This window comes from Monodon monoceros, unplaced genomic scaffold, assembly GCF_005190385.1.
Source record: "Monodon monoceros isolate NGI ecotype Baffin Bay Population unplaced genomic scaffold, NGI_Narwhal_1 Super_Scaffold_22, whole genome shotgun sequence".
Classification (NCBI taxonomy): domain Eukaryota; kingdom Metazoa; phylum Chordata; class Mammalia; order Artiodactyla; family Monodontidae; genus Monodon; species Monodon monoceros.
Window position 1 is genome coordinate 38,631,665 of NW_021703779.1, and position 26,690 is coordinate 38,658,354.

General features: G+C 42.8%; 1 protein-coding gene across 2 annotated transcripts in view; it reads right to left on the reverse strand.

The window, feature by feature from the left end:
* MAOB (monoamine oxidase B) overlaps positions 1-26,690 on the reverse strand; it is a 112,664-nt gene that overhangs the window by 27,236 nt on the left and 58,738 nt on the right. For both annotated transcript variants that reach the window (XM_029240078.1, XM_029240079.1), the window contains 2 exons: positions 2,633-2,737; positions 1,311-1,402 (listed from right to left, as the gene is read on the reverse strand). In XM_029240078.1, the coding sequence (XP_029095911.1) occupies positions 1,311-1,402; positions 2,633-2,737 (197 nt within the window). The remainder of the gene's footprint in view (positions 1-1,310; positions 1,403-2,632; positions 2,738-26,690) is intronic.

A 26,690-nucleotide genomic window follows, 5' to 3' on the forward strand; every position in this document is an offset into this window, starting at 1 on the left:
TTAATGACGTGGATAACTGCTTGCATTGTAATATTAGATGTTAAAAAACATTCTGATGGATATCCGTTGCTTGCAGTGAATGTACAGTTTTCTCTTTAGAAATGAGATGATATATCACACTGTACATACTTGATGACAGCCTGCTTTTCTATCTGTTTAATAGTATGATGTTTTTCAAGCCATTAAATAGTCTTCTTCAACACGATTTTTAAAGACTTTAGAGTATTCCAGTTTTCAGACAAACCATAATTAATTTAACCAGTCTTCTATTACGGGACATTTAGATTTTCCTTTTAAAAATAATGCTTTGAATCTCCCTCTCTCCCTTTCTCTCTCCGTTTCTCCCTCTCTTCTTTTCTCTCTCCTTCTTTATGCTAAATTCTAAGAAGTTGAATTTATGTATGAAGAAGTATGTACATTTTATTTCTTTTGGTTATTTCCATATCTTAGATTCAGATATCCTTAAAAACTTTTTACTTTTAGTTGCCATTGCTCCAACTTCCCCCCCGCCCCCCCGCACAATGCCTAGAGAATGAAGACATCAACCCCAGAGCCACATTCTCAACTAATGCTGTTTAGCATGGGCAAACAGTCTCATAGCAATGCCATTTTCTTACTTTGCTTACCACAAATTCACCATGTGCTTGAGATGGAACCCTTATCATCCTTTCCTTTTTCCCTGCTGTCCAAGAGCAGGGAGGCCTTTCCATGCTGTCTGTCTAAACAGCTTCCACAGCTCATGTATAGTTCCCAACTCTGCCAACCACAATTTAATACTTGACTCATGAACACTTTCTTTCAATGCTACACGTTTCTCCCTAATGGGAAGCAGTCAGCGCAGTCATCCATGTTTCCTGGACAGTTGTGAATTATCCAGAGAACTTCTCTAGAAGTTCCTCTTCAAAGCTTTGAAGAATTCCACTCCATCCCATAGGTGTTTGAAATGCATGTGCTGATGCACTCTCTCCATACTTGACCACCAGTGAGGAGTATACAAGTATCCCTACATCGACAGCTTGGTAAGTGAGATCTTTAAGCTGTTCTAAATAAGGGAAGTGGCACAATGTGGTCTGTCCTAAGGACTTTAGGGGGTAATACCACCTTTGTAATGCAAAACTATCCCAAAGAAGTAGGTTTGATGTATAGACATCTTTAGGGCAGGACATGGTTCCAATATTTTTCAGCACTCCACCTGGCCAAATGGTGTGGTTATAGACACAGAGCAGCTACTCGGTTCATAGCTGCTGAACGGAATTCCTAACTAAACCTGAGAGTCACAGTCAATGCCTGTGCCTAATGGCGAGTCTTACTCCGTCCAGCAGATCTTGTCCAGCAGCTCCTTCATCGTCATGTGGTCCCACTGTTCTGCAAGGGGCGCCTTCCATGGGGCATCACTGGGAATCTACATTCAGATGACGATTCAGAGGGGAAAAGCAAATGTAATTTTCCATTTTAAGTAACTATTTGAATAGTATTCAAAACTCTAACTTAAAGAAGGAAAATGCAAGTTTTCCAAATTCCCCCAATAGTGGTTTTTTACTGAACAATCCATGTTGTCTGTGTAGATTTCCTATTCACTCAATCCATATTTAATATATATATATATATTTTTTGCGGTAATTTAAATTTTTTGGGGGGGGTACGCGGGCCTCTCACTGTTGTGGCCTCTCCCGTTGCAGAGCACAGGCTCCGGACGCGCAGGCTCAGCGGCCATGGCTCACGGGCCCAGCCGCTCCGCGGCATGTGGGATCCTCCCGGACCGGGGCACGAACCCGCGTCCCCTGCATCGGCAGGCGGACTCTCAACCACTGCGCCACCAGGGAAGCCCCATATTTAATTTTTGATAACCTTTCCTGTGCTATAAATGGAGGCTATGTTGTAATCAGGCTGTTTCCAAATATCAACTACTAAGTTACTAATATAGTTTAGAGAGAACAATTCAGAAATTCAACTCCTTGGGACTTCCCTGGTGGTCCAGTGGCTAAGACTCCACGCTCCCACTGCAGGGGGCCCAGGTTCGATCCCTGCTCAGGGAACTAGATCCCACATGCCACAACTAAGAGTTTGCATGCCACAACTAAAGATTTCTCATGCTGCGACTAAAAGATCCCAAATGCCACAACTGAAGATCCCACACGTGGCAACGTAGATCCCTCGTGTCACAGCTAAGGCCTGGCACAGCCAAAAATAAATAAATAATAATTTTTAAAAAATCAACTCCTTAACAAAGATCAGAAAGATGTACCAGATCATGTCTAAACTGGAGTTTCAGGTCAAGCTCTGTGTGTGTTTACTCAGGAGCTGCAGGTTTGAGCATGGTGGTGACTCAAAGACCCAGAAGCCTTACTTGCTATGTCCTGAGGATATTCTAAATTAGAAACATCATCCCAGGAAAGCTGAATGATAGAAGATCTTCTCCCCCCTCATCAGTAGTATGCAAATTGCAGCCTATTGGACATGTCATTCTTTTAGAGGTTAGAAACTCACTTATTCATCTCACAAATCTTTACTGCAAGTTACTGTGCTACACAATGTGCCAGGCACTGTTGACATGCTTCACCTTCTTTCTTTTAAGGACTAAACTTATTACGAAGAATACAAATGTCATCAAAGAAGCTTTAGGAAGCTTTACCTCTCGTCCCATGTCATCCATCGTCCTCCAGAGGTTGTTAAGATCTAGGCAGGCAATTGGATTCCACATAGGTGGGAACGGGCCCCTGAAGGGGTAGGATTTGCCCTGTGAGATACAAGATAATTTTAAAAGGAAACATTTACTACAATGGAAAAGTAGTTAAATATGCCAAGTTGTTAAATATCTGTAAGCAAAATCACCTTATCAATATGTGATATCCACTCAAGTGTTTTAGTTCCTTAGTGTCCTCAGAACCCAACTTAACTTTTTAGCATTAAGATTTCTGGCAAAATTCCCTGTTACCTAAAGAAATTTGGTGCCACACCAAACACAATAGAAAGGTTTCTCTCTGAAATTGGAACACTTATCATGTAAAATGTAAATGCCAGTACAGAAGTGGGGTTACCTAATCTCATTTGCCAATGATACTTGCAAATATCTCAGAGCCAGGAGACTGCATGGTGGAGGGTCAGAAAATGACAACTATAAATATTACACAAGTTAGAAGGGGATGAAAAACCGATTGCAGGAATGCAAGTATCTGTAGGAAGAGCCACAAAACAGGGCCGAGCAAGCTTCTCCAAGGAATCAGATATGCTAGGTCAACACAGGAGTTCCCAGAGATCAAGGTCAAAGCAGAAAGAAGAGACAACTTAGGGAGTTCCCTGGTGGTCCAGTGGTTAGGACTCAGCTCTTTCACTGCCGTGGCCGGGGTTTGATCTCTAGTCAGGGACTAAGATCCCGCACGCCGAGCAGTGCAGCCAAAAAAAAAAAAGAGGGTTTCCCTGGTGGCGCAGTGGTTGAGAGTCCGCCTGCCGATGCAGGCGACACAGGTTCGTGCCCCGGTCTGGGAGGATCCCACATGCCGCGGAGCGGCTGGGCCCGTGAGCCATGGCCGCTGAGCCTGCGCGTCCGGAGCCTGTGCTCCGCAACGGGAGAGGCCACAGCGGTGAGAGGCCCGCATACTGCAAAAAAAAGAGACACAACTTCAAGGTTCTCTTTGTGACATGTTTACACTGCCTGGTTCTCCCAGAAGAGCAGGGACGCTTTGACACAGAGACAAAGGGCATATATTTCTCCAAGGATTACTAACATGGCAGCTTGTATGTCATCTCTGGGAGGCTTAACTTAATGGCAGTTCAGGTACATCCACAAAAACCACTTTAGGTTCATTTGAAAACCTGAGTCAGAAGTCAGGCCATGCATTCTGACATCATCTTGCAACCAAATTGGAGTAACTCAAGGTCCACAGTCAACCAAGATCTCACAATAACTCTCAGTCATTTGGCAAAGATTCATCTCACACTGATTTTGTAGTTACAGAAGCTATTTTAATAATTAATTCTATGGTCATATTGTTCTTTGTTCTCCAACAAGGCCCTAAGATTCTCAGGGAAGAGTTATCATACAGGCTTACTTTTCTTCTTGTATTAGTCAGGGGTCTCCAGAGAAACAGAACCGATAGGGTGTATGTGTGTGTGAGAAGGGGGGCGGGGGGCAGTGAGAGAGAGATTAATTTAGGGAATTGGCTCAGGCAATTGTAGAGGCTTGGCAACTCCAAAATCTACAGGGCAGGCTGGCTGGCTGGAAACCCAGGGAAGAGTTGCAGTTCAAGTCCAAAGGCCATCTGCTAGCAGAATTCCGTCTTCCTTGGGGGACCTCAGTGTTTTTCTATTAAGGCCTTTAACTGATTGGATGAGGTCTACTCACATTATGGAGGATAATCTGCTTTATTCAAAGTCTAATTTAAATGTTAAACTCATCTAAAAAAAAACCTCTACAGAAGCATCTAGGATAGTGTTTGATCAAATGTCTTTTGTGGCCTAGCCAAGTAGACACATAAAATTAACTATCGCACTTCTTAGTCAACTTTACTGAGGTATAATTTACACCCAAAGAAACAATTTTAAATGCACGATTTGAGAAGTTTTTGACACACTGTAAGCACCTGTGTAACCATTACCACAATCAAGATATAAAACATTCCCATCACCCCAGAAGGTTCTCTCTTGCCCCTCCCCAGTCAATTCCTGTCCACTTTCTGGCCCAAGACAACCACTGATCAGTTTTTTGTCACTATAGATTGGTTTTGCCTGTTCTAGAATTTTTTAAACAATGGAATCATGCAGTATGTATGATTCCACCTTTATCTGGCTTCTCTTGCTTGGCATGACGTTCTTGAGGTTCATCCATGCTGCAGTCAGTCCTTTCTGATTGCTGAGTAGTATTCCGTTGTATGGATGTACCATGCTTTGTTTATCCATTCCTCTGTTGATGATTCTTTCCAGTTTTGATTCATTCATTGTGGATGTTTGCTATGAACATCCTTGTACAGGTCTTTTTATATACATATATTTTTTTTCTCTTGGATAAATGCCTAGGAGCAGAATGGCTGAGCTGCATGGTGGGTATATGTTTAACTTTTCAAGTTTAACAGTTTCCAAAGTGGTTCTACTGCTTTATATTCTCACCAGAAATGTATGAGAGTTCTAATTGCTCCACATCCCAACCAACACTTGTTGACTTTTCTTTTATGCTTTAAGTACACTGTTGATTTTAGAATATTAGATTTACAGAGAAGTTGCAGAGATAGTACAGAAAGTGTCTATATCCCTCTCAACTAGTTTTCCCTAATGTTAGCATCGTGCATTACCATCGTACATTTCTCAAAACCCAGGGATTGACACTGGTACATGACTATTTATAAAACCTAAGACTTTATTCGACTTCACCAATTTGTAAACTAATGTACTTTTTCTGTTCCAGGATCCCACAAAAGATACTACATTACGCTTAGTCATCAAGTCTCCTTGGTCTTTGGTCTGTGACAGTGTCTCAGTTTTTCCTTCTTTTTCATGACCATGACGGTTCGGAAGGATACTGGTCAGGTATTTAGTAGAATGTCTCTCAATCTGGATCTGTGTGAATTTTTTTTCATTTTTAGATGGGGGTTGTGGGTTTGGGGGAAGAATACAACAGAGGAAAGTGCCCTTCTCATCACATCACCTTGGGGGGCACCTGACTTATCCCTGCTGATATTAACTTGATTCCTTGGTTAAGGTGGTACCTGCCAGCTTTCTCCACTGTAAAGTTATATTTCCCCCTTTCCCTGCTCTGTTCCTTGGAAGAGAGTCACTAAGTTCAGTCCATTCTCAAGAGGAGATGGTAGGGAGTAAACACTACTTCCTGGAGGGAGGTATCCACATACATTTTTAAAATTCTTCTCTAGGGAATATTTGCCTCTTTCTCCCCTATTATTTATTTATTCAATCTCTTCTTTATATCAGTATGGACTTATATATATTCACTTTATACTTTGGGTTATAATACAATACTACATTATTTATTTTCTTGCTCAAATTGTTCCATCTGTGGTCGTTGGGGGCTCCTGTGTCCTTTTGACATGGCTTCATCCTTCTGTTTTTTGAGCACTTTCTTCATTTCTGGCACTAGAAGATTCTCCAGGCTCATTGTCTATTGTCTCTGCCACAGCCCTAGGATCTGCCATTTCTCCAAGGAGCCTTCATTTCTTTTATTTTTAAAAATGTTGAATTTAATAGAATCAACTAGGTGTATGCTGGCTTAAAAAAAAAGCAGCTTTATTGAGATACAATTCACATACCACGCAATTTGCATGCTGACTTTTTTAAACCTCTACTTATGCCTCCATCAGAGCTCAGCACATAGAATTTATTCAGTAGAAACCTATGGATGGATCCATAAGATCATTCTCCGCAAAGCACATGTGGGTCCCACCCCAGCACTGCCTCTCTGAAACTGATTGACACCGAGCGAGTGAGTTGCTTAATCTCGTTGTTCCAACTCAACATCTCTTGGCCTCATCATTTTCCTCCAGGAATTATGCCCAGATCACCATAAACAACTGGGTTAGGTGGCCTTCTCAGGGTCCCAGAGCTCCCCGTTTACCTTTCACCTGCCACTAACTCCACTGTACCAGCTTCATGCATTTACCACTTTGTGTCACCCATTGGACTCTAAGCTGCAAGATCACGGACTCAAGTCAGCCTACCTGGATCAAGTCATGGCTCTGCCACTCACTAGTTGTGTTCAGTTACTTAAGCTCTCTGTCCTCAGTTTACTTGTGTATAAATGGGATGACAGTAGCTACCTCACAGATGTACTAGAAAGACGAAGTGAGATGATTCAAGTAAGTTACTTTGAACAGTGGCTGGCATGTTGTCAGTTCTTAGTAAATGTTGTTGTTGCTATTACTGCGGCTGTTACTACTGTAATTATTATTTTTGCACGCCTAGGACCTGTTGGCGTAGATTGATGGCACACAGTAAGTTCACAATAAATGTTGGATATCATCTCAGCTGTGTGACCTTGAACTTGTTATTTATTTGGCACACAATGTCCTGAATTCTAAAAAGATCTTTTGTACTTAGATTTTGTCTTAGTCCATTTGTGCTGCTATAACAAAAGAAACCCCATAGACTGGGTGCTTTATAAACAAGAGAAATTTATTTCTTGCAGTTCTAGAGGTTGGGAAGTCCAAGATCAAGACGCTGGCAGATTTGATGTCTGGTGAGGACCAAGTTCCTGGTTCATAGATGGTCATTTCTTACTGTATCTTCACATGGTGGAAGAGATAAGGGAGCCCTCTGGGTCTGTTTATAAGAGCACCGATCTCATTCATGAGGACTCTGTCCTCATGACCTACTCATGTCCCAAAGGCTCCAACGTCTCATACTATCACATTGGGGGTTAGGATTTCAATATATGAATTGGAGGGGGACAAAAACATTCAGTTTATAGCAGGTTTCCTATGCTATTATTAACTTCCTTGTTTTTAAGTCACCTACTTTGGCCTCCACAGATCCTCACCAGCAACACCTGCCCTGCTTCCCACCACACACCAGAGATGCATTTATACAAAGAGGGTGAGAGATGGAACTCCCATTGTGAAGAACCAAGTCAGGCTACCTCGCAAGGGCAGAGTACATCCGAGACCAGCATACAGAGACCTCTCCCTGGACTCCTCAGTGTGGCATTGTGCCCACAGGTAAAGGGCATCAGAAGGAGATAAAACCACAAGCAGGTTGAATAGCCACCGCTTAAATGGGAAAAACAGCCCATTTTTGTCGCAAAAATCTTTAGGACCAAGAATGGAGGGGAAGAAACTGGTAGTCGCCCAGATAATTTAGTTATTCAGGGCTTTGTGTTTGCTTGTTTTCACAAACACTTTGGTTCTGCTAGAAATCACCAGCAGATGGCTTGAAGAAGAGTGTGAGACCAGCAGATTTGGTTAATTGGTGCCTGCTCTGTCACTGCCAAGGTCTGCACCAACAGCCATGGCAACTCCTGGGAACTTAGGGACAATCGCTTAAGAAACTGAGAACTCCAGTCTGACTCATGGATTGGCTCGGGAAAAGGTGAAGAACAGCTCTTGGGTGAGGGCAGAGTTACCCGGAAAACCATGACGTGCACAGGGAGCCCAATCAACAACAGTAGCCTGTTTCTCCTTCCCCGTTAACCTTCAACTCAGGGACACATTGTGAGATGGGCACCTCTCTACCATCCCGCCCTCCTTTCTCAAGGATAAGGTCTTTGTACAGCACGTGTCTTATGGAAGGGATATGATGGAGGTGGGGTGGGGCTTCCAAGATTGTTCTTGATAGATGCCAGCTTGGTAGCCCAGCTGAAATGTCACCCCAGCTGAAGCCCAGGGCTTCTCATTCAATGGGGTCCTAAACACCGTGAGGGCTGCACCAACAGCAATCATTCCAGCAACTCAATGGTGTCAGAGACCAGCTGCCAAAGCCCTCCTAAATCAGGGACACTCTTAGATAGGAGGTGTGTTCAGAACTCTAAAGCCAAAACCGGAGTGAGAAGTGACCACCACAGAGGGCTCTGTGTGAGTAAATGGAAGCCAAACAATATGTAAAGAGCACCGTGATGAAGAAGAAGAAAACACTTCACCCTTTTTATGTTCTCATTTACTGACAGTCTTTGGTGTCTTTGGTGTCTTAACGTCCAAGCAGGTAGCATCTTAGCTAAGTTTATAAAAACAATTACAGCTGTCCTTCAGTGTTCTCAGGGCACTGGTTCTAGGACCCACAGCAGGTACTCAAATCTGCGAATTCTCAAGTCCCAGAGCCGGCCCTCTGTATCCACGGGTTCCGCATCCGCAGATTCAACCAACCACGATCATAAACATAATACACGATCCATGGTTGGTTGAATCTGCGAATACGGAGAGCCAACTGTATTCTTTTATAAGATTAGAGAAAGCTTCTGACAAACCCAGGAAAGAACTATTGTTAGAGACATAAAAATGTCAAGTCTTCAAGCTTCAGGGAATAAGTAGGGGAGGGCGGGAACGTCTAAATTTATTTGACGTGACCAAAGGTAACATGAGAGTTTTGTGCCTCTGATTTGGCTGTTGTAGAAACAGTCCAGTGATTGTTACTATTTAGAACATTGTCCAGGGAGGCCTGTCTCGTCTGAAGAAATCATGACATCAGAGTAAGTCCCCAGTTCAGGGACAAAACAACATATCACAACAGATTGAATGCCAACACAGATATGAGAAGCCAGCTGTCTTCTCTCAAGCCAGATGTGAAAGAGATATGCAAAAATGAAAGTCAATGCCACTCACTCATGTGTTTGCTTTAGAAATCACTTTTTTTCCATAAAAATGTTAACTTGTCACGGGGTTTTTATTGTTATTTTAGGTGAATTAATAGATATTGTTAAAAATCCTCAGTTTCAATTCCTAATATGGAAAATACAAAGAGATGGAGTCAGTTGAGCCGAAGCTACTTGAGGTTCTCAGTAATTTTCAAGAATGTAAAAGTCTGAAAAGGGCTGGTATAGAACCACAGGAGAAGGGAGGCAGGGTGGCTTTTTTGTTTTTAAATAAATCTATTTATTTATTTTTGGCTGCGTTGGGTCTTTGTTGCTGCGCATGGGCTTTCTCTAGTTGCGGTGAGCGGGGGCTTCTCTTGTTGCGGAGCGCACGGGCTCTAGGCTCACAGGCTTCAGTAGTTGTGGCACGTGGGCTCAGTAGTTGTGGCTCATGGGCTCTAGAGCGCAGGCTCCGTAGTTGTGGCACACGGGCTTAGTTTCTCCGCAGCATGTGGGATCTTCCCGGACCAGGGCTCGAACCCGTCCCCTGCATTGGCAGGCGGATTCTTAACCACTGCACCACCACGGAAGTCCCCAGGGTGGCTTTTAAATGACCAAAGAATGGATTCAAAATGGTCTCGGAAACTTGATAGCTGTGTGACTACAGTCAAGTTGTTCAATATTTGTGTTCTCTTATCTTTAGATTTGGAATAATGGTACCCATCTCACAGGGGTATTGTAAGAATTAACCAAAATGATACACGGCAAACAGGATGCACTCACTAAATGAATGTTGCTGACAGTACTGGGATCATGACGAACGCCCCGTCGTTTATACAACCACTTCGTACCCATAAATCCATGCCCACAATTTTTTATTTTTTTTTGCAGTACGCGGGCCTCTCACTGCTGTGGCTTCTCCCGCTGCGGAGCACAGGCTCAGGACGCGCAGGCCCAGCAGCCATGGCGCATGGGCCCAGCCGCTCCGTGGCACGTGGGATCCTCCCGGACCGGGGCACAAACCCACGCTCCCTGCATTGGCAGGCGGACCCCCAACCACTGCACCACCAGGGAAGCCCCGTGCCCACATTTTTGATTAATGTCCTTTGGGTAAATTCCTAGAATCAGACACCCTGGCATGAAGATTTATGTTTGACTTTCTAAAGCAGACTTGCTGAAAACCAGCAACCAACTCGATTATCACACGGCCTCGTTTTGTAGCCTAAGAGCTTCAGCAGGCTCAGTAAAAACATCTGAAATCTGCCTCTCAATTCTCCCCCTAACGAGTGGGCCAGGGCTCTGAGACGGGCTGGCTTGGCGGCAAGTACATCACTAATGTCAACTTTGATGCTCCAGACGTCTTGCTCTTCTCCTGACCCTTGTTCTCTGAGGCAAAGACTGCACACCCTGAAGTCTGTCGCATCTGGGAAGCCCTTTTGCCATCTTATTCCCCACATTGACCCCAGTCTCTGCAGTAAGAACAGGTGGCCTGGCCTTTCTTCAATCCCGCTTCTCGACAGTGACCTTTCCCTCTCCGTGTCTCCTCTGCCGTTCATGGGAATGTCGCTTTCCTCACTGTGGAGCAGGCCATCCGGCCCCTCTAGAACTCAATGACTTTTACTGCTCTTGGAAAGGACTATGCTTGGGCCACAAACAAAATAGGAGGACCAAGCTTAACTTTTGATCTATATTTCCAGTTTGGAAGAAAAGAAATTTAATCTACCCTATGGGGGAGGAGGGAAGGAAGCTCTACTTAGGCAAATGGCTTTCTTCCTCTGTTTATCTGTTCTCATTTCTAAGCACTTGGAGCCTGTGGTCAACAGGGGTTCTTTTTTTTTTTAAATATATTTATTTGTTTTATTTTCGGCTGCGTTGGGTCTGTTGCTGCGTGCGGGCTTTCTCTAGTTGCGGCGAGCGGGGGCTACTCTTCGTTGCGGTGCGCAGGAGCTTCTCGTTGCGGTGGCTTCTCTTGTTGCAGAGCACGAGCTCTAGGTGCACGGGCTTCAGTAGTTGTGGTGCACGGGCTCACTAGTTGTGGCGCACAGGTTTAGTTGCTCCGAGGCATGTGGGATCTTCCTGGACCAGGGCTCGAACCCATGTCCCCTGCATTGGCAGGCAGATTCTTAACCACTGCACCACCAGGGAAGCCCCAGCACGGGGTTCTGATTGCATCATCACATGGGCGAAGCTGGAGGACGGGGTAGACAACAGTGACAACGGTTTTGGAACAAGCCAGCAGCACTTAGCACAGAAAAGGCCTGGAGTTGTTAGGGAACCGTTGACTGAAACCACCCGCCTTGGCCAGACCCCGACTGCCTGAGTTGTCTCACAACAGAAGGTCCTGATGAGGAACATGGTGCTGTCACTGAAAACTAACTAGGTGAATTCGGGAGGGGCCAAAAGAGGGAGGAGAGGACCAACTTCCCAGAGTCCTCTTGCTGGAATCCATCTTGGCTGAGAGATTCACACGCCACCAGGCAGTACCCTGAGTCAGACTAGGGGCCAAGCAAGATGATTGGCCAGAGACAACCTGGTAACTAACCCCATTACCATAAAACCCAAGACTGCGAGCCACGTGGCAGAGCAGTTCTCCTGGGTTCCTTTACCCTCCTGCTCTCCGCCCAGCACCCGTTCCTAAAAAAGTCTCTTGCTTTGTCAGCACGTGTGTCTCCTTGGACAACTCATTTCCAGGTGTTAGACAAGAACCCACTCTCGGGCCCTGGAAGGGGTCCACCTTCCTGCAACAGAATCGTCCATGTAGGGAGAAATAGGGAAGATGGGGATGGTACTGGCTGAGAAATTAGGCAAAGCCTTGCAGGAATAATATTAACAAACAATAATGACAACAGCTGACAGAGACTGTTTACCCCGTTCAGGCCTTGTTCTGTGCACTTTACATGTATTGATTCATTAATCTTCACCGCCACCCTTTCAGATGGAGAAGCTGAGACATAGAGAGGTGAAATAATTATCGTCTGCTCAAGGTCTCACAACTGCTAAGTGGCAGCAGGATTGCAATTCAGACATTCAAAGGCCAATACTCTTGATCATGAAACTTCCCAGCCTCTTAATTATAATTATTGAACACCATTTGTCAGACACTAGGCTAATGGTTTTAATAATTTAATTTAATTCTCACAACAACTCAGTCAGTAAATTGCTAATTGTGTTTCATTTTACAGATGAGTTCTGAAGCACAGAGAGGTTGAGAAGCTTGTTCGAAGGTCACACAGCTTGCACGTCAGGGGAAACAGAATTTAACCTCGGGTTTGTGCATTCAGAACTCAAGCTCTTACTTAGATCTCTGCTCCATGAGCCACTGCTCAGTTGGTGTAAAGAAGGTCTCTGGAAGACATTTTGACCCAGTAACCACTTGAGATTCTTACAAACCAGGTAGAAGCTAATGATGGGTTCAATGACCAGCCAGATCTTTTCCGTGGCTCTCCCTCCTGACCCCAGGCAAGGAGCAGTCCAGCCCATCCTCAAATGACTTCCATGTCAGTTCATTCACTCATTTATTCAACAAATATTTCTTTACACACAGTGTAAAACACACTGGAATTTGAAAACTTGGTATAAAAAAATGTTAAATACCTCATTAACAATTTCATATTGAATACACGTAAAAATGACTATTTTTGATAAATTGGGTTAAACAAAATATACTATTAAACATATATAATTACAAAGGGGCAAAAAGACCTTTGATTGTGGGGATGGTTTCACAGGTGTATACATGTCAAATCTCAAACTCTATACCTTAAATACGTGCAGTTTATTATATGTCAATAATGCTGTAGCTCCCCCATTGCTACCCGAGAGGATTAACAAGAACTAATTCCACCTGTTTATTTATTTTTTCGATGCAGCTATTAGAAATTTTAAAATCACATAGGTCAGCAAATACTTCTTGAGCACCTCCTATGTATCTGTCACTGTTCCAGGCTCTGGGAGCACAGTAGTGAGTGACAACAGACAAAAGTCTCTGCTCTCCTGAGGCAGAATGCAGTCCACCTCAGAAAGTGAGAGCAGCCTTGGGAGAAACACACTCCACAGGCAAGAGTGTAGGCCATCTCAGAAATAACTAAACAAAACAGACACTAAAGAAAATAAAGAAGAAAATCATGTAGTATATTAGAGAGTGATAAGTGCTATGAAGAAAAAGAGAGTAGGAAAGGCAAAGAGGGGGTGTTGTGGTTTGGGGTTGATTATAATTTTAAATAAGGCGGACAGGGAAGGCCTCACAGAGAAGGTACCATTTGAGGGAAAAGATGAGAGGAGAGGGGGAAACCATGTGACTCAGCAGGGTGGGGGGCAGAGCACTTCAGGCAGAGGCCCCAGCAAGCATCCTGAGATGGACTGCACAAGGAACAGAAAGGAGGCCAGATTGATCCTCTCTCTTCTTCCACAGGGATGTACTCTTGCTCACTAGAACAAATCCAGGCTCCTGCCTCAAGGCTGCCAGAAGAAGGGGGATGCCAAGGAGATGGCCTCTGTGCTCTGGTCAGGGCCTCTGTGCCCTGATGTCAGCAGGCCATCCTCACCACTGCATTGTTGCTGCATCTGTCCTTCAAAGGCTCCTTTGCCTTCTAATCTCAAGCAGTGCAAAGCTTAAACTACCTTCTATGCCCAGCTCAAGACTCACTTTCTTCAGGAAGCCTTCCGAAATTCACCTCATCCCCCATCAGTGCTCGAAACATAAGGTTCACTCCATTTTGAGTCCTTACCATAGCAGCTTGTAATTGTTATCTTGATATTATTCTCAAGGTGTTCCACGTGAGTATGCCTTTTTTCTCCAGCTACTTCAGGAAAAGAAACATTTGCCTCCTCCTATAATGTTTAAGAGTGATATATATTCAATTGGTGTTTGACGAGCATTGGATGATTGGATGGATGGATGGAAGGATAGATGATTGATTGGATGAATAGTGCTATAGACCGAATGTCTGTGTGCCTCCCCAAATTCATATGTTGAAACCTAACCCCCAGTGTGATGGTATTTGGAGGTGGAGGCCTTTGGGAGGTGATAAGGTTATGAGGGCTGAATCCTCAAGAATGAGATCAGCGCCCTTATAAGAGAAAGTCTGGAGAGCTTCTACCAAGCGAGGATACAGTGAGCAGACGGCATCACCAAATCTGCCAGCAGCCTTGATCTTGGACTTCCCAGCCTCCAGAACTAAGAGAAATAAATTTCTATTGTTTATAAGCCACCCAATCTATTGTATTTTGTTATAGCAGCCTAAATTGACTAAGGCAAATAGTATTAAAATAAGAAGAGGAATTCTTCAGGATCTGAGACAGAAGTCTGACTGAATGTTTTCTAAATACAATGAAAGTTAATATCTTCTGAAAAAAATTAAAATGTTTTAACTAGGAAGCTGAGAATTGTAATTCTTTCCCCCCCCCAAACCTGATCAATATCTTTGTCCTCTTTACTTTCATAATCTGTTGTAAATACACATGCTGATGGAGACAGAGGCCTCCACAGGGGAGAGTTTCCAAAATCAGCCCATACATTTACATCAAAGAATAACAGTGTGTTGAGAAGGATGCAGGATTTTGTGCCCCTAATCCCCTGCTGCTTGTATTAGCCATTTCCAGCTGTATCACATGTCAAACCATCAGGACACACCATTGATGTTAAGAGGTTGTTTCCAAAGCAGAATAACGCCCACAGCTAAAATCTATTTTCCTGTTCCAATTTTTTCACTCTTTCAATTTGTAGACACGTAAGTGTTTATTAGATCAAATTAGCACAGGCATCTAGAATATCCCAATAAATGTAACCTCTTTTTCTTAGGGTGTGTAATTTTGAACACTGCCAACACATTACCCAACATGCATCAGCACTAGCAAAATGCCACAGTGCTCAGGCCTTCCATAATGTGCCTTTCAAAAATAGAGACAGCTACCCAGCAGTTTTAGCTTTCCCAAGAGAAATCTTGGCTCAAATAAACACTGTGTGTACCATTATAAGAAAGCCAAAAACCTGAAGCGGTGGTCCTTGCTCTTCTCTGGGATAAGGGTCCCTCTGAAAGTCTGTAGAAAACCATGTAATCTCTCCAGTAAAGTGCACACATACAAACAATTCTATATATAAAACCGGGGAGTGTAACTGAAACTTATCTTGGGCTCTTCCCCAAGAGGCACGGATTTGAGGTTGAGAAAATTTGATTACAATACCGAGTGTTGGTGAGATTAAGAAGCAACCAGACTGTCATGTCCTGCTAATGGGAATGTGACATAGTATAACCACTTTGGAAAACTCTTTATCAGTATCTATTAAAGATGCTTATGTATACAGCTTGCGACCCACTTCTAGATGCCCAAGAAAATGTTCTCCAAACACATACACAAGAATGTGAAATGTCCATTAACTGTATTATGGACCAACAAATTGAGTTCTATTCCCACAATGGAATACTCTACAGCAATGACAATGAATGATCTACAACTACCCATAAATAAAAATCTACGGACTTCCCTGGCAGTCCAGTGGTTAAGACTCTGTGCTCCCAATGCAGGGGGCACAGGTTTGATCCCTGGTCGGGGAACTAAGATCCTACATGCCGCAAGGCACAGCCAAAAAAAAAAAGAAAATCTAATGCTGTGTTCATCTGAAACCACGTTTAGAGGCCAGAGGATATTCAAAACAAATAATAGCAATGCCAAGAGGGCAGTTATGCTTTAATCACGTATTTGGAAGGTGTTCGTGATGAGTTCATCTGTGAAGTCACGTCACTGTCCTATGGTGATTAACTGAAATACCACTGTGTCTCTCTTGACAACACTTACCATTGACCACAGGATGGCTCGGGCTGGTGGGAGGGCAGTGACCAATGTCCAACATATGCCTTCTGTTAAAATGGGTCAATGTACAGTGGAGAAGCACTCTGTTTTTCCTCTGGGAAAGGACAGCTCTCACCCAATTGTATACACACACACACACACACATACACACACACATATATATGGATTATTATTAGAGAAGATTCCTGCACCCATCTCAAGGCCAGAGAAAGAGCTGCACACCTCCGTCCTTAAGCACCATTGCCTTTTAGAATTATGCGGTCTTTTGCATAAAACAAATGCTTATTTTCTAGGTCATGCTTAGTAACAACTACCTTTGGTGCTTGTGCACGGTACTTCTCATAGATCATTTTTGCAAGTTAAAAAATTTTTTTTATTGAAGTATAGCTGATTTACAATATCATGTTAAGTTTCAGGTGTACAGCATAGCAATTCAGTTTTATATATATATATTCTTTTTCAGATTCTTTTCCTTTATAGGTTATCACATAATATTGAGTATAGTTCCCTGTGCTATACAATAGGTCCTTGTTGGTTAATCTATTTTATACTTAGTAGTATGTATCATATATCATTTTTAATCCTCACAAGTATTTTACGGAACAGGTACTGTTATTAACCTTATTATTTTTTGTAATTGGAGTACAGTTGCTTTACACTGCTGTGTCAGTTCCTGCTGTATAGCAAAGTGAATCATCCATACGTATACATATATCCCCTCTTTTTTGGATTTCCTTCCCATTTAGGTCACCACAGAGTAATCTTATTTTTTATTAACAGCTTTATTGAGATATAACTCACATCCATAAAATTAACAAATTTATCATTTTAACCTTTTTTTTTTTTTTTTTGTGGTACGCGGGCCTCTCACTGTTGTGGCCTCTCCCGTTGCGGAGCACAGGCTCCGGACGCGCAGGCTCAGCGGCCATGGCTCACGGGCCCAGCCGCTCCGCGGCATGTGGGATCCTCCCGGACCGGGGCACGAACCCGTGTCCCCTGCATCGGCAGGCGGACTCTCAACCACTGCGCCACCAGGGAAGCCCCATTTTAACCATTTTTAAGTACACAGTTTAGTGCCGTTAAGTACATTCACAACATTGTACAACCATCACTACGATCCCTTTTCAGACCTTTTTCATCATCTCAAATAGAAACTTCATATCCGTTAAACACTAACACCTCATTTCCCCCTCCCACTAACCCCCTCATTCTACTTTCCGTCTCTATGAATTTGCCTATTCTAGGTACCACATGCATATAAATGGATTTTGCATCTTATTTCACTTAGCATAATGTTTTCCAGATTCATGGATGTAGTAACATGTTTCAGAATTTCATTTCTTTTTAAGGCTGAATGATATTCCATTGTATGGATAGACTTCATTTTATTTATCCATTCATCTGTTGATGGACATTTGGGTTGTTTTCGCTTTTTTGGCTATTAGAATAATGCTGCATGAACATTTGTATATTGATCCATTTTACAGATTGAGGAGAGTGAGTCAGGATGAACAACTTCACCAGGATCACTCAGCTAATGAGAGGGGTTCAAATTCAGCCATGCTTAAAGTCAAGCCTGTTCCCCAGCTCATACCACCTCTCATGCAGCAGGAGATCCAAGATCTGGATGGTCACCAGGGCACTGGAAACAGCAGGCACCAATAAGGCCCACCTCATCGCCATTCCACTCTGTCTGCTTAAATGTGTTTGTGACTTTAAAAGCCCTAAGCAAAATCCTAACCAAAATCTAACTATTAAATTAGAGCTAACACTATATTTAGCTAAATGATGAAGAGAATTAGAATTGTTTTACTGATAGGCTTGTAAAGGGCCAGGAAAAATCTCTAGGCATCATCCTTTTAAGTGCTATGAACACTTGGACAATTTCTTTCATTCAGTAAAAACATACTGACCACAGATATGAGACAGGTACCATGTGACACTCTGAAGACACAGAAATGAGATAAGATACAATCCCAGGCTCAAGGAGCTCCAAAGTCTAGTTGGAGAAGCAGGTCCATACAGACAGAATTATAGCACCATAATTATAACATGGCACATGGCTGGCTTCACAGTGTCACCTGGCTACATGGCTGTGTATTGCAAAGCCCCTTGATGGACCCCCCAGTTTTTGGGTAAAGGGAGCTATTTCATGGAGAGTACAGTCAGCAGGATTCATGACTGCATCTATCTTGCCCCAAACGCCCCTATGCTTCTCCATCCACAGCCATTCTGTTAGCCAGGTGTCAAGGTCTACAAAAGCCCCAATAAGTAAAGATTTGTCTAGAACTACTAAAGAGAAGAGTGGTCTACCCAAGTGGTCAGTATGGTGGACATTGTGATAAGCTTGCCCATCTCCCCATTCAGAAGTAAGGGTCTTATTTCTTCACCTGCTAGGAGTGTTCCTGGCAGGCAGCCCTTGGTTCTTAGCCCCCTTCAGAGATGACCCCAGCTGCAGAAAAACCACTTTGCCCAAGGTCATGCTGCCTTCTCTGGGAAGCCCACTTCCAATGACTGACTGATGTGAAGGTAGAAAGGTCTTGTCCTCCTGCCCCACTCAGGACAGTTCTGAAGTGTCAGCCATCTTCAGAATCCCTTGCAGAGTTAGTGGAGGCTTCCACTGAAAATATATAAGTTTTGAGACAGGAAGGGGGCAGGGCACAACCTTTAAAAGAATGACAGCCATTGAGGACACGGCATAAACTGGTTAGGACCAACTAGATCCAAGATGGTGGACGAGTTGACTTCCACTAGACCTTGAGCCTCATTATACTCTCATTGTAATACATTAGCATATGCTAAATGACACACCCACAGGCACCATGAAAGGCCAAGGCAGACCATAAAAGGCCCAAAAGTGGGTGGTTACCCAATTCCTGGAAATCCCCACCCCTTCCCCCAAATAGTTGGAATAATCCTCCCACTTATTAGCCTATGAAATTACCCAGCCCATTAAAACTAATCACCCCATATTTGGGGGCTTCTTGCCTTCTGAGATGGCCTACACTCTTGCCTGTGGAGTGTGTTTCTCCCAAGGCTGCTCTCACTTTCTGAGGTGGACTGCATTCTGCCTATGGAATGTGTATCTCTCTAAATAAACCTGCTTTCACTTTACTGCGGCTCACTCTTGAATTCTTTCCTGCTCGAAGCCAAGGACTCACTCTTGGCAGCCCGTCCCAGGGACTCATCCGAGACCTGGGACGTGACCCTCCTCTTGTACCCCACCTTTTCCTTCCTGCAACAGTTTGACTTCTCCCTCTGCCAACTCCTGCCTCTCTCCCCTCTTATCTACAACTGTCGATGCCCAGAGCACCTCTTAATAACCCTCCTGCAGGCCCATCTCCATCTCAGAGTTGGTTGGCTTCCTGGGAAACTCCACCACAGCAGCCATTCAATGGAATGGGCACAACAGACTATAGCAATGTCTGAAGACTCGCAATCCCTGGGCTCTAGGGGGGGCCCAAACCTCATGGAAAACATGTAGAACCAGGCACAACGGGACCTCCTTTGAGAATAGGGGTGTTTTCTTTGGAGAGGATTAGTGGGGAGGTCCCAATCCTCTCCGTGATCCTCACCGGAGACTTGCTGAAGGAAATGAGAAATATTACCAGGGCTGCTACAAACATATTCACATAGTTTAACAGATTGACAGGGGGAAATTGAGAGGAGAAAGTCTGTAATCAAATCTAAGTGAAACTGAGCAGGACCCTGTGGGGCTCCCGGGTACAAATCCTTTCTGTGTCTCCCTTTTCTTGCTTGTAGGAAATGGGCTTCATTCAGCCTCCTTGACCTTGCCTGAGTTCCAAAGGGCAGATTCAAACAGTTGCTAATCCGGGAAGGAAGGGGATGTAGAAACAAGGGAGGAGTAGTCAAGAAACAACAGCCCAGCCTTGGGGCAGGGTCCTGGTTCTCCCTCAAGGGATATACATAGCAATACCTTTGAGTTCTGCAGGAACTAACACCCCCATCCAGGTGGAAGTTGGAATGATGATGACCCTCCTGACTTCAATCAACTAAAGCTGGTACTCTGTAGACCTTTGCCCCAATTTTATGCTGAATTCTCCTCTGCTCAAGCCCCCTCATGACTATGCATATACCTGTAGCTCACAACTTCCCCAGTTTTGCTGTTGGGGAGACACTGCTTTGGGAAAGATCCCCAGTGTTCTCCTTACTTGCTGCAAGTGATAATAAATCCTTCCCTCTCCCTCGCTTTGGCTTGGTTGTGTCTATTGGCTCAACCACCAAGAGGGTATCTATCTACTGACACCCACCAAGAGGCAAACCCAGTTTTCGGGCAACAGACGGCCTACAAAGCAAAGCTCACTTTTACATCACAGATCATAATTTAAAAATCCCATTAATGTTCACATGGAGCTTTGTGCCAGCAGCAAGAGTGAATTTGCCATCGTAAAAATGTTTCCAAGGACCTTACAAAAATAATTACTATTGTATGTTTTGAGTTATTTAGGAAAGGACCTGGGAGTTAAAATCCACACGATCCCCAAATTCCAATAAATTTTAAACAAGTCTAAATATTGAAATCTTCCCTTCTATGCATTGTTACATGTTCTGCTAGCTGCATTGACTTATATGTAAACTTAAATTAGAGAAAAGATCATTTTACTCTAAGACTTCATAAAATCCTCCATAAATAATTTACACGAAAGATAGTTTCCCCAGCTCTAATATTACAGTTTAACTAATAAATCCAATGTGGTTTTTCACAGAAAAAAAACTGATAAAATGCTTGTTGAAATAACCATTATTAAAGAGTTGTAAAATTGCATGCTCATATAGATATGTTACGGTTTGGAAAATTTTACTTCTGATAAATGGAATATTTATAAATGGGATGGAATATTTATAAATGGAATATTTCCTGCCATATTAATAAACAAAGGGTGTCACAGTCACCAATGATTTGCAGCCCTCCAACGTGAGCTGATGAGCCCTGAGGAAACTCAGGGCTGAAAAGAATACGTGCCATCTAGCAGCCAGCAGACTGCAGCCACTCCCTGAGGTGAGCCCTGAGGAAACTCAGCATGTGAATATACAGGCCCCAGATAGCTGAGGTGCACACCAAAGGAATGATTTCAGTGAGCCCAGACTCTTGCATCTTCCCATACACAGAAAAGCACCAAATTCCTTAACTTGAGATATCTGGTTTTCTTTAATTAACAATAATCTTTTGACTACCTGCCCTTTGTTGCAAAACTCCTCTATATCCTGGCTGCCCCGCTCACCTACTCGGAGCAGTTTCTCAGAGTTATCTGGAACGCTGTCTCCCGGGATGCAGTCCTCATTTTGCCCCAAATCAAACTTAACTCACAACTCTCACGTTGTGCATTTTTTTAAGTCAACACTTCTTCAATAGTGTGACATTGTGATGATATATATTTGATCTTTGTCTCTAGTTCCTGGCGAGCTTCTAAAACCTTTGGAAATTCCTGAGTGACAGGGATGAGAGGAGTGTCTTTGTTATTCGTAACAAACCCTTTGCAAGCAAACCTGCGTTTATGCTAATGAGGGTGACTCTTAATGGGCCTTTAGATAGCTTCTGGATCTGGGCCGGTTGCCAAGGGAACCAACCACGTGATTAGTGGTTGGTTCCCTTGGCAACCAGCCACTAATCACTCCCTGGACCTCCAGGGAGGAAGGGGGACGCTGGATCTTGATGTAATCACCAGTGCCCAATGATTTAATCAATCATGCCTACAAAAATGAAACCTCCATAAAAACCCCTAAGCAAGGGAGTTCAGAGAGCCTCCGGGTCAGTGAACTAGAGCTCATCCACGTGCCTGGAGGGTGGTACACCCCAACTCCATGGGGACAGGAGCTCCTGTACTCACGACCCTTCCAGACCTCACCCTATGCACATCCTCATTTGGCTGTTCATCTGTGTCCTTTATAATAAACCAGTAGTAGTAAGTAAACTGTTTTCTCTGAGTTCTGTGAGCTGTTCTAGCAAAGTTTCAAACCTGAAGAGTATGTCATGGGAAACCTTTGATTTCTAGCTTGTCAGTCAGAAGTAGGCGAGGCCTGGACATTTCGACTGGCATCTGAAGTGGGGGCAGTTTTGTGGGACTGAGCTCTTAATTTGTGGCGCCTACGCTAACTTCAGGTAGTGTCAGAATTGAATTTAACTGTAGGTTACCCAGTTGATGTCCAGAGAGCTAAAGAATTGGTTGGCATGGGAAAAACCCCACACATTTGGCGTCAGAGGGGTGGTGAGTAAAAAACAGATCATAGGTGACTGAACTGTAGGATAGTAAAGAAATAAAACCTAACACAATTAGTCTTAGCAAAAAAGGGACACTGGCCGACCCTTATTTTAGAATACTCAGACATCAGAAGTCACTTGAAAAGGATCCCTTTTTGCACCCACATACATGCGATTAGAGGCGAGAGCACAGCTTGTGATGTTCAACACAGCACTAGGTAACCACATGTGAACTCAGGCAAATGACTTCCACTGTCTGACCTCTGTATAACGTGGCTGTTAATAGAATCAATGTCATAGGGTCACTGCCGGCAAGCAGTGAGATGATGCATATACGTCTCTTAACAGAGTGCCTCGCCCATGGCAAATGTGTAAATACCGACTAATATCATCACTACTGTCCCTACATGTTTCTTTCCACAAAAGGTATGGCCAACTCTCATTAATTTTTTTTAACTAAAGTACAGTTCATTTACAATGTTATGTTAATTTCTGCCGTACAGCAAAGTGATTCAGTTATACATACACATACATTTTTTTATATATTCTTTTCATTATGGTTTGTCATAAGATATTGAATATGGCTCCCTGTGCTACACGGTAGGACCTTGTCGTTTCCATTCCATGTATAACAGCTCACGTCTGCTAACCCCAACTTCCGATTCCACCCTTCACCCAACCCCCTCCTTCTTGGCAACCTCAAGTCTGTTCTCTATGTCTGTGAGTCTGCTTCTGTTGCGTACATAGGTTCATTTGTGTCGTATTTTAGATTCCACATATAAGTGATATCATATGGTATTTGTCTTTCTCCTTCTGACTTACTTCACTTAGTATGACAACCTCTAGTTGCATCCATGTTACTGAGAATGGCATTATTTCATTCTTTTTTATTCACCAACTGTCATTTAGAGGTTGAGAGCATTGGCTCTAGAAACAGACTGATTCTGTGACCTTAGAGGTAAGTTACTTTACATCGCCGACACTTTCATCATTTATAAAATGTGGATAATAATACCTACCTCCAGGGCTGAAGCAAGGATTAGATGAGATACTATATGTAAAGTGCTTAGAAGGATGCTATTGTTATAATTTTAATAAATACAATGTCTCTTTCCAAACACATCTCCCCGGGGCCCTCTAGGGGAATTCCACTGTGTGAGCCCATGGATGATTTTGTAGCAGAAGACACAAAGCTTCCTGCCCTTACAACATCACTCTGCATGCTGGGATTTACCAGCAGAAACAATCAATCCCAACTGTTCACCCCAGTACACCCTTGTGAGGGAAGGTGCTCATCTAGTCACCTTCTCTGTCAAGTACTCTCTGAACCTCCAGACCTGGACCCTGAACTCCAGCCTCAGAGAGCAGCTCAACTAATCCCAAACAACTGCACCCCTTTCCTAGTCCAACTGTAGCCTCACTGGGGTCACAGGTGCCAGACGACAGGTGCGTCCCTAGTCTTTCAAAGATATTATCCGAATGCTTTTGATGTCCCCAAACTATATACAGAGTAATGAGAAGATAAAAAAGCTCTTTGTAATTCAGGCACAGACAACATCAAAGGGGAGAGAGAGAGAGAAAGAGAGAGAGATTAAGACTTCTAAAAGAAACGATTTTTCTCACAATGCGTTTTTCCTCGGATGTCAGTAATTATCCTCTTTGGGTTAGCAGACTATCATTTTGAAATCTGAGGAAATGTGATGATCTAGGTCTAGAAAAATTGTGTCTAAAAAGCAAGTTTAAATAAATAAATAAATAAATAAAATAAAAAGCAAGTTATCAAAAAAAAATTTCCCTCCTGAAGGGTTTCTCTACCACATAAGATTTTTTAGAATAGTAAAAGTACCTGATATTTATAAAGTCATTTATATATTATCATATTTAATTTTCATGACAACACTGGGAGGGATAATAGTCCCTCTTTACAGACTAGAGGGATAATAGACTAGAGGGAAGCAGTAAATGACATACCTGGGGTCCATAGCGAATTTACTGAAAGCCCAGGACTTTAACAAAGGGCTGTGACTCCAGAGTCAGTCTGCCTTTCTCTATGGAGAGGTCCTCACAAGATGGAAATTCATATCCTTGAATGTTTCCAACACAACATGTATTCTACTTTCCACTGAATAATTCACCCAGTTCCAAAGTCGGCCACTGATTAATGCCAGTAAAGACACCAACTTTTCACTCCATAAACAGTGTGAGGGAAAATGCTTACTCTCTCTAACGGTACAGACCAAAATGATGATTCACTTAGTTGAGTCAGAAGATTCCCAGATTTCAAATTCAATGCTTTGAAATACGAACTCCACTTTGGAATAAATCTAAAGAGACTTTATGCATAAACAGAAAGGTTGCCTTGGCCCCCAAATGAGCTTTGCCACTATGAACATTAATCCCTGGTGGCGGGATAGTGTTGATTTGAGGGAGTCACTTGTTGAGGCAGTAAGAAGGATGCTGAGCAGATTCTAATTAGAAAAACATTCTGGAGTCTAGCAGAGAAGAGCCGTGGCAGGAGAAACCTGGAGTGAGATTCAGATGAAGAAAGAGGCAAGTCTGGCAAAGAGGCAACTTGTGAATTTCACACACACTCTGAAGACACTTTAAGGAAATTCAAACTTTACCAGCTGGACTGAGATGAAAGGAATATCCCAGAGGCATCTGCTTATTTGAAACAATTCATGTCAGGAAGAAAGAGTTTTCAAAGAAATTCACTTAAGGGGTACTTTGGATCAACACCTATATGCTTAAAAAAAACCTCTAGGGGAATTCCACTCATGAGTCATGAGCAAGAAGAAGGTGGCTAAGAGAAATAAGGATTGTGATAGGCAAACATCATAAATACCATGATCCCCATCACCACCACCATCATCATTATCATCATCATGGCTAGCACTTTCTGTACGTTTGCTGTGTACCAGGGATTCTTTCAAGGAATTTACATATTTAATTCATTTCTCTCTTTCTCAACAACCCTACGAGGAAGGTGTTATCATTATCTTCATTTTTTAGATTAAGAAATAGAGGCTCAGAGAGTTTAAGAAACTTGCCTCAAATCACACAGCTAATAAGTAGTGAGTCAGAAATTCAAATCCAGGTCCTCTGGGTTCTAAACCTATGTTATCCCAATCTTTATATTATTACAGATGGGCTGGTTGTTTTATCTTTGACTTTCCCCCAAAAAATATATTTTCAAGGCTATGAGGAACTTTAATATAATAATGCCAACACATCTTCAAGTTGGTGGAAGATATTAGCAAAAGACCACTGAGACAAAGGCTGTTTCTCTCATAGCTAGGAGAGACACTCTTTAAGATGTATTGTATTTAAGATATATTCATGTCTTCTGTGAAATTTATAAGCATTTACTTCTTTCTTCTTCTGGACATTATTTTCAGCCATCTCACTTTTTCTATCTTCAAGCCTATGTATTTATGCTCAGGAAGCCTGTCACCATACAAGTATTTTCTCTTCCTTTGATCTGTATCATTTAGACTCACTCGAAATTAATCTATTAACTTAGAAGGTTCCTAAAATACCTCTAACACCATTCTTATGCATAGCTTCAATTGTAAAATTCCATTCAGGGATACTGTCTCATATGATTGCTTTAAATTCCAAAGCAGCCCACAGGGTGCTAGCTAATTTACAGTGACCGAAAGTAAATTTAAACGTGACCATAGAAATGAGAAATGCAGACTGGCCAAAGTATAGTTTCAAAATGTTCCCCTTCAAAGTTATTGAATGTCTGCTGACAACCCTTATGTTTCCTAAATGTACATAAATCCGTTTGGATAGAATGCTATGAGCCTCAGTTGGAGGACAGAGCAGAATCCTAAGAATACTTTCATCACCAATTAATGAAATGAAGTAATATAACTGTGACTACAACTTAAGGCTTCACAATGTGTGCCTGATTTCACTTTTATGAGAAGCTCTAAGGGTGAATAAGCAACATATTCTTAAAAGCAATAATATATGGCATTTTTATTTCAGCAGGCTCTTGGTTAAATGCCTCAATGAAGAAAGAGGATCAGACCTTCGCAGGAAAGGATGTGAATTCTTCTTTTGTATCTACCCAAAAGCAAGAGCAGAGTGGTGGTTGGGGAACTAACATCTATGAAGAAATATACATATAACCATGTGCTCATGTGCATATATGTACATGTGTGGCTACACATTACATACACACACATAAACACACAGAGTATCTATTTGCTCATGAGTGAACTTCTGTAGAATATAACTTTTAAAACAAAAGTCAGATCACGTTACTTCTCTACTTAAAATCTTCCAGTGGGTTCCCATATGACCAGAGTAAAAGCCAATGTTCTTATAACTGCCTATAGGTCCTCTGACCTTCCAGTGTGGCGCTGGGGGCTTGTGAATGCTCTCAGGAGAATCGATTGTGCTCCTCTCTTCCCAACTCTGTATTAA